The sequence below is a fragment of the Osmerus eperlanus genome, chromosome 10 (assembly GCF_963692335.1).
Source record: "Osmerus eperlanus chromosome 10, fOsmEpe2.1, whole genome shotgun sequence".
NCBI classification, from domain to species: Eukaryota; Metazoa; Chordata; class Actinopteri; order Osmeriformes; family Osmeridae; genus Osmerus; species Osmerus eperlanus.
Window position 1 is genome coordinate 15,525,794 of NC_085027.1, and position 8,154 is coordinate 15,533,947.

An 8,154-nucleotide genomic window follows, 5' to 3' on the forward strand; every position below is an offset into this window, starting at 1 on the left:
GTAACAAATTAATAAACGCGTCGTTCCCACTTGTGATTATTGCTTTCCTCTGAAGCGTCCTTTCTTTCCTTGCCTGATTACTCTGACGCCCTACGGACGGTGGTCCAACTTCCAGCCTTTGCCTCGTGAGCGTGCAATGGGCTGATGCGCGCCCCTCTGGTCTCGCGGTCAAGTGCGTGTGTATAGGCTTTTGCTCGACACTACTCTGTGAAGATGGCGATGAGAGTGGCCCTCCGGTACATTTCTGCAAACTTTTCTCCAAAACTGCCTCAGCTCTCTCGGCCAACACAGTTAGCTGCAAGTCGGCTGCTATGGAGAACCGACATTCCACGGACATTGAGCACAGCCTCGCGATTGTCCACAGGTAATTGTTTTGTTAGTGTTCTACAAATTGGTAAATTCACAGTTACATGCTTGACGTAACATCACAACAAGTGTAACCAGTGTAGCTTTTGGTTACAAATTCAAACGTACGCGTGATGGCACTCCGTTTTGGTCAGTTTCCCACGGTTCATTTGTGACTCATTGTGGGGTAAAACTGGGACCAAGTCACTAGAAATGTAAAATGTGTCAATCCTGCAACAGAAAGTTTAGACTTGAAAAGTGTGTGATGTGGCTAAACACGCAAATGCTTAGCAATGTGGTGTTGTACCACACGTTAGGTTGGAATGTATTTGAAAAGGGTCTAGTCTGGTTTGTTTTGATAACGGTTCAAGACCGGTAAAACGTTTTTCAGAAATAAGATCTTAGTGATTTAATGTCTTGGGTCATGAGCACCTTATTATCACCAGGTCACAAAACATGTTAGCGAGAGTTTGTAAATGCACCCATGTCTCGTGTCCCACATTAGCTAATAGAGAGGGGCTAGGAAAGTCATGCAAGAGCTTGGACGAGTCCCCCTGAAAGCATAAAATGTGTCAGTAGCCCTGCTTTATATTTGCCTTAATTGTTAGCACTAGCACATTGCAATGATTAATTATAAATTATTTATCTTAAAGCCTATTTCTACAGAGAGTGACAGAGAGAGAATCCCCTAAGGCAATATTCAAATACAGCGATTGTTTACTGTTGGGTCTTTTAAAATCACTTTCATAAATAATATTACATTCATGTAACTGTTGCTCTACAAAGCTATGAACCTTTTAGAGTGAGGAGATGTTTGGACTAACAGGCTCTCCTGTCGTTCAGACTGTCCAGCCATGCTTCAGCATCTTGCATAGTTCACAATCTGGTTCAAACCTGTATTTTTCTGCATGATCTGATGCTAGCATACAAAACTGTTGAGGCATTGTATTTGCCCTCTAGGGTATCTGAAACATGACATAATTTTTGTAAACCATATTCTAAGGTTTTGTCAAAGGTTTCATCAAATTTAGAAAAAAATATATTAAAAAGTAGATGAGAGTAGGGTAGGCAAAAAATGATATGTTCAGTGAGGGCGTTAAATCCCATGTTCATGGAAGAATGCACCCCACAATAATTGCATTTATCATAGATTTAAGAGAATAATGAATAACTGAAGTTTTACCACTTAAATGTTGTGTGAATACATTTCACATTTTGTCTAACGATGGGCTGATAGATGTCTTAAGACCAGAATCTTGAATGGTGGGTTATCTCTTGTCTTGCTGTTTTTGAATGGGCTTTGCTGTGTTGCGCAATAATCTTTGACTCTGGTCCATAGTACGTTAAAATGTCCTTTGGACACAAGATCTGTGTGTGGTTTGAAATTGGCGGTTAGTTAGGCGACTTTCTTTCTTTCCCTGTCCCATAACCTAGGCCTGCCATTGACCCGACCCCTGCCATTGACCTGACCCCTCCTAGCACACACACACCAAAATGATTTCCTAAGTTTCATTCAAATGCTAAAGGGGATGTCAGTAATGTTTGTGTCTCTTCCCTTCCTGCAGCCCTGAAATTCACTGACAAGCATGAGTGGGTACGAGTAGAGGGTGGTGTTGGTACAGTTGGCATCAGCAGTTTTGCTCAGGTACGTTGTTCATATGTAAATCAGTAATGATGTTGAAGCTCTACTGATATCAGTATTCAGGTTGGCCTACTTAATGCCTTCAACACGCTCTGTTGAGGCTATTTTAAACCTTTACCCTGCAATAGACAAATCTTACAAGCACTAATTTTACAATGCATTGTTTGGGGTAATTTATTATTTTTATCACACCTTTAACTATAAATAGTCTCAGATAACCAGCCTTGAATCTTCCATGGGGTTAAAAATTATTTAAAGGTCAGGTCTGGAAGTTATATTGGTTCTTTAGTATGGACTGGTGAGCAAACCAAATTAAAACTCTAAATGGATGCATTATATGCATTTAAATGCTAAAATGAAATCGAATTAAATGATAAAATGTTCAAACCTCCATTCCAGGAAGCATTAGGTGATGTGGTCTACTGTGGACTCCCTGAGGTTGGCCAAAAACTTGAACAATTGGGTGAGTCTTTTGTAGATTCTCTCCTGCACGAAAACTCCAGCTATGTTGCTAATGAAGGAGGTTGTGGACTGTGCTTTATTGTGTTGCAGAGGAGTTCGGGGCTCTTGAAAGTGTTAAGGCTGCTAGTGAGCTTTACTCTCCTCTGACTGGAGAGGTGACTGAGATCAATACGGAGCTGTCTGACAACCCGGGGCTAGTGAATAAAGCCTGCTACGAAGGGGGTACGCTAAAGCCTGACATAATGTCACCAGACATACTAAATTTTAGTTTTGTGACAAATCTCCACAACGGCTGTAAAAATGTATTTAGGCCTCTTACACTCGTACACAGTCGGGGTTTAACGATTAACGCACAGCCATTCTTCTTCTTCCAGGCTGGCTGATTAAGATGACTATTGAAAACCCTGGAGAACTTGATGGCCTGATGGATGAAGCATCCTATGATAAATTCATCAAATCACTAGAGTAGAAAGCTGTGACCCTTTTGTGTAATGTTAGAGTACTGGCTTACTAATTATATCTGGTTTGACTGTAAAATCCCAGTTTCTGGGAGGTCACTTAGGACATTATATTTATTTTGATACAGTCATTGTTTCATGAACAAGATATCATCAAGGTAACCAAAATTGTAATGTCTCAAATTAACAACCCCAAGGTGGTTAGAAGTGAATCCATGAGACAATTTACAGGGCTTTTTCATCCCAAGCCCTGTCAGCAAGACAACAAGGGCTTGTGTTGGGTGCTTTACATGGACTGAAATACTAGCTACAGAGAAGTGGCTACAAGGTGGAAAGTGATTGTAAAAGATGCAAGTCAGATGCAATAAATTACAACTTATATTTTGAATATTGTCCATGTCTGTTTGTGCTCATCGTTCTCATCACAATTGTGTCTAAGATGGAGGTCTGTTTGGCATAAATCATCTTGGATTTCTAATCTGAAAACTAGTCCATCCTGATTAAATAAAACTTTCAACAATAATGTTTCATTTAACAAAATAATCAGAAAAATAGTAAAATACTGCCTCCCATCAAGCATCCAGTATGTTTGAATAGATTGATACACCTTGACCTTTGCCCTCAGATTAAAGTAGAGGTGAAGTGCAGGGGTGGGTTGATCAATGATTAATGGAATAGCAGTAACACTATTGGTGCAGCCGACTGAGCCTAGTTATCTTGGGACTGATTATACGGGAGCATTTTTGCTCTGTAGGATGAAAGTCTGCCTCAGATAATAGGCCTACTGATTATATGACAGATCGACCGGGGCTACCTCCCGGAAATGAGTCTTTGCAGGTTGGGATGTCTGATATGATCTTTAAAAAGTGGTAGGAGGTGGCTGATGATGATCATTGATATTTAAATGCAAAATCTAAACTAAAAAGTCCCTATTATTATTTGTCTTGAAGTGAGGTATTTTGTAAGCAATTTAATGTTGAATTGGTGAAAAGAGTGACACGGGTGGATAATCAAAGACCATGCTGAACGAATACTTTGTAGGTCCATTGGAACTCCAGTGCCATCTTGTGTTGTACTTATGAATCAAGTTTTGAAATGTGAATCGGCTAATAGCTTTTTCTATTTCCTAAGTGTAAATGTGCACTTTTTTGGGGGGTCTGCAGTCTTTCCCCATCGTCTTGGACTTAGCATTTGAAAATGTCTTGTTTTGTATGTGTTTTTTATTTATTTACTGTGTCATAGGTTTTAGCATTAATCTCATCCCCAGGCTTCTCCACAGAACTAGTAACAGCGTGTTATGGAAAACATTTTTAACGCAAATATTTCAGTGCGCGTTCAGTGTGTACGTGTTTTATTTGAGTTTTATTTGGGGAATACGGGAATACGTTCTCTCAATATATTATACACTTCCGGTTGACAATCGCACTCATGTCTACGATTGGTTAACATCTATATATCCCACAATGCACTGTTAAGCACTTCCTTTTTCTTTTCGGCCATTTTCCGCCCCGTACGGTATGTCAATTTAATCTCCGTACATTTCGAATAAAATCGGCTTCAATCCTTTAAAACTGTAAAATGTTTATTAGTTTTTCTGTATGGCCGTGAAAGTGTAGTAGTGTGGTACTATGGAAATATACGTATTATTATGGTCGGTGAAGTAAATAATGATTTTTCCGTACTAATGGATGGGAATGAATTGTGGCAGGGTTTGAAGTGCATGCAACACTTTTGGCTTTGACGATTGTCTCTAGATGCGTGGAATTTATTGCAAGTATTTGAACATTGGTATAAGTGAGGATTAATTCAAACCCATTCCCAAATTTAAATTAAATAGCGAATTGTGATTCTTTGAACACTAACGTTTACAGCTATTTTCAAGGAACCCATGGACGCTCTTCTTAGCGATAGCAAGCCAATTTATGTTCACGTGTTCAATAAACGGGCTCCGGATGAAGTTGGCCTACTAAGATTTGTCTGATAACTTGTAGGTGTTTTTCCGTTGGACATGGACATGTTTTTATGATCCGTCATATGTGCGTTCCAGGGAAGTAGGTAAACATGGCTCCCAGCCGGAATGGAATGCTCCTGAACCCTCACTTCCATAAAGACTGGCAGAAGAGGGTGCGCACCTGGTTCAACCAGCCCGCAAGGAAGATCCGCAGGTAGGTTAAGACGCCGTACTTATGCCGTGAACATGCAGGTAAACAATGTCTGCTTTGAGTGTGACTCTGAATGTAGTTGTATTTACAGCTGTATCCTTGTATTTCAGGCGAAAGGCCCGTCAGGCCAAGGCCCGTCGCATTGCTCCTCGTCCTGTAGCTGGACCCCTCAGACCACAGGTCCGGTGTCCCACCATCAGGTATCACACAAAGGTGCGCGCTGGACGTGGCTTCACCCTGGAGGAGCTCAAGGTAAGAAGCATTAGTTTGTATTACATTCAGATGTGGGTTTGGAAGTTACAGGCCTATGTTAGTATTTCTTAGTCTGAATCATTGGGTTCTGCAAAGACCGATGCTTCAGACAATGTTTAGGGCTAGTATGATCAGCAGTCAAATGATGACAACTTCTCCGGAATCTCTGTACTACCATGATGATATCCTTTTGAACCCCTTTTTCTGATGACTGTCTGGCTGCAAAGTACTATACCATTCAAGGTGTATGTTTTTTGTTTTTTTATCTTTATGGTGATATTGGAAGGAAACACATCAAATTACTGTCCTGGTTCTGCTATGTTTCTGTGCTAATGTATGTTATATGGCTGTGTTCCAGGCTGCAGGTATCCACAGGAAAACAGCACGCACCATTGGCATCTCTGTAGATGCCCGCCGCCGTAACAGATCCACCGAGTCTCTGCAGGCCAACGTGCAGCGCTTGAAGGAGTACCGCTCCAAGCTCATCCTCTTCCCCAGGAAGACCTCTGCACCCAAGAAGGGAGACAGCACTGTAAGTGTCCAGTGACTGACTGAGCAAATCAGTTAGTGCAGCAGCACCAGATAATCATTCAGGGCATGGGGCCTGGAGATTGTTTTGGGACAAGTCCCTGTCTTCAGTGCATTCTTGTGGATGATAGTACAAGGAATGAAGCCTCAGATTGGATGTCTTAAATGGTTTAAGCACCTCCGCAGTCAAATGATGACAAATTCTCCGGAATCTCTGTACTCTGTTGATGATTCTCTTTGAACCCCTTTATCTGATGACTGCCCAAGATTATTCAGTTTCACATATTTGACTTGTTGATGTTTGTGGTAGTTGGCGAGTTGCATTTTAAATGTGGGTCAAATGTGGAACAAATGTTGATCAGTGCCTGGCTTTCTCTAACCTGTCTGATCATTTCTTCATCCCAGGAGGAGGAACTCAAGATGGCCACCCAGCTCACTGGTGCTGTCATGCCCATCAGAAATGTATGTATCAATGAAACAATTACCTAACGCGTCTGACATGTACCAGCTTTTGTTTCAGAGGAATGAAGGTTAAGAGTTGGTGTCCTCTAATGTTGAATTATCTTATGCCGTCTCATCTTCAGATTAACAAGAAGGAGAAGGCCAGGGTGGTGTCTGAGGATGAGAAGAACTTCAAGGCTTTCGCCAGCCTGCGCATGGCGCGTGCCAACGCTCGTCTCTTTGGCATCCGTGCCAAGAGGGCGAAGGAGGCAGCTGAGCAGGATGTGGAGAAGAAGAAATGAGCAAAGCGTTACTTTCTATGGAACTTGCAAAAATAAAAAAAAAACGTACAAAAGACACTGTTGGGTGGTTATTTGTTTTAAACTGTTAGACTTTTTTTTCATATGTAGTTTACACATTTGAATAAACCATGTCTGACTATTGTTGGACCATTCTGATACTTTAATAGGGTAACCACTAGGTGGTAGCAGTGTAGCAGCTTACTGCCTGAAGGAACCATCTACAAGGCTCTGGTACAAGTGAGCTCTGCCTTGCAACTTGAGAAACCTCAGTGGAAGGCAACATGGAAGTTTTTTAGCTTTGGTTGTCTGAAAGGCATTTATTAATGTGAAAATGCGGTAAGAACAGGGATTGGAGGGGCTGTGAAACCCTTTCACAACAAATGTAACTTGAATTGGAACTAAATGTATTATGGTTGTTTTTTTGCGTCATTATACGCATTAGAAGTCATCTGACTTCACTGCACTACTGAATTTAAATCATGCTGAAGGCAGCAGAGCCAATGTTATGGTGGTTGCAGTTTGTTGCAAATTCAACAATGAGAACCTTAATATCCTTGAATGACATCACAAATGTGGGCTACAGTGTAAATAGTCAGAGACAGGAAGATGGTGGGAGGGAATGTTATGCAAGCTCATTTCTTCCAGCCTTTGAGAGTCCTTTTTATTTCAGACATGACCACCTTTGACCAGAACTAAAATACATTAGAACATGAACTCAATTTTTTGGGTTTTATTAGGGGATGTGTGCAACAGTGTTGGGTTAAGGTTTACCATCCTAGGTCTTACATTTCAATACCTTGATGGTGATAATATTTCCCATATGTTGAGATGACTCAATGGGGGTATCGGTCTCCTATGTGGCAGCTTTAGAAGTGCTACGCTGCAAAAATGTTTAATTGCATTCTGAGAATGAAGTGTTTCAGGTACACAAAAGCATTGTTTGTGCCATAGTGCTAAAGTAGAAAAATAGCTAGACAGCAATAGAGCTGTGATTATATATATATATAAATACACTGGAGCTCCAGAGAGGATTTGTATTGACACAGCAGAAGCAGATGGCAGTAGTTAGAAGCTGGAGTGGTGGTGCTCAGGTGCATGGCCCTGAGCCATGTCGTTTTCCACATTTCTTCCCACAGAGGAGGGGAAAGGCTTGAAAGAAAAAGCGAAACAGTGTTTGTGTGCGTGCAAGGGTTTCTGGGCTCTTACACACACACACACACACGTTAGTGTAGTTATTCTGACCACATGAAGAACACTGCATGAATGAGGCTGTATAAACCAGAGGTTTATAGGTCAAAGTAAGAGCAAGATAATTATTTATTGAAGAAGACAAGCTGGAGTCTTTGGGGAGAAGGTAGCTTGTTCCTTGCTACTGAGCTTGTTGATGAGATGATTATCAGTGGAAAACAACTCAATAAAGCACATAATTACTAGGCAAACTATTTTACCAAAGCATAGCAACAAGATCCTCTCTTTTCTCAATGTTGATTGGCCTGCCATTCTGCCGTCAATAGGTTTTCTTAGGTGCAGAGCCCATTACCCAGTGGTGGAGTGCTCCTTGA

General features: G+C 41.2%; 2 protein-coding genes and 2 non-coding genes across 4 annotated transcripts; all 4 read left to right on the plus strand.

Moving 5' to 3' along the window:
• Positions 1-166: 166 nt before the first annotated feature.
• Positions 167-3,295, plus strand: gcshb (glycine cleavage system protein H (aminomethyl carrier), b). Its single transcript, XM_062471114.1, has 5 exons — positions 167-364; positions 1,911-1,990; positions 2,387-2,450; positions 2,540-2,671; positions 2,824-3,295. Exons 1-5 carry the CDS (start codon positions 214-216, stop codon positions 2,916-2,918), a joined length of 522 nt encoding a protein of 173 aa, XP_062327098.1. The 5' UTR covers positions 167-213; the 3' UTR covers positions 2,919-3,295.
• Positions 3,296-4,307: 1,012 nt separating this feature from the next.
• On the plus strand, positions 4,308-6,733 carry rpl13 (ribosomal protein L13). Its single transcript, XM_062471525.1, has 6 exons — positions 4,308-4,422; positions 4,955-5,072; positions 5,180-5,321; positions 5,680-5,853; positions 6,255-6,311; positions 6,434-6,733. The coding sequence occupies exons 2-6, from the start codon at positions 4,969-4,971 to the stop codon at positions 6,590-6,592; spliced, it is 636 nt and encodes a 211-aa protein (XP_062327509.1). The 5' UTR covers positions 4,308-4,422; positions 4,955-4,968; the 3' UTR covers positions 6,593-6,733.
• Positions 5,468-5,541, plus strand: LOC134028579 (small nucleolar RNA MBII-202). The gene has a single exon (XR_009931553.1). It is a non-coding gene; the product is annotated as a small nucleolar RNA MBII-202 (small nucleolar RNA).
• On the plus strand, positions 6,041-6,122 carry LOC134028578 (small nucleolar RNA MBII-202). The gene has a single exon (XR_009931552.1). It is a non-coding gene; the product is annotated as a small nucleolar RNA MBII-202 (small nucleolar RNA).
• Positions 6,734-8,154: the final 1,421 nt, after the last annotated feature.

What these genes read in the sequence shown, in the direction of transcription:
- gcshb (XM_062471114.1), top strand. Translation starts at nt 214, where the DNA reads ATGGCGATGAGAGTGGCCCTCCGGTACATTTCTGCAAACTTTTCTCCA. An exon ending in AGCCTCGCGATTGTCCACAG is followed by an intron (nt 365 to 1,910) that starts GTAATTGTTTTG and finishes CCCTTCCTGCAG; the next exon opens with CCCTGAAATTCACTGACAAG. An exon ending in GCATCAGCAGTTTTGCTCAG is followed by an intron (nt 1,991 to 2,386) that starts GTACGTTGTTCA and finishes CCTCCATTCCAG; the next exon opens with GAAGCATTAGGTGATGTGGT.
- rpl13 (XM_062471525.1), top strand. Translation starts at nt 4,969, where the DNA reads ATGGCTCCCAGCCGGAATGGAATGCTCCTGAACCCTCACTTCCATAAA. An exon ending in CCCGCAAGGAAGATCCGCAG is followed by an intron (nt 5,073 to 5,179) that starts GTAGGTTAAGAC and finishes CTTGTATTTCAG; the next exon opens with GCGAAAGGCCCGTCAGGCCA. An exon ending in TCACCCTGGAGGAGCTCAAG is followed by an intron (nt 5,322 to 5,679) that starts GTAAGAAGCATT and finishes GCTGTGTTCCAG; the next exon opens with GCTGCAGGTATCCACAGGAA.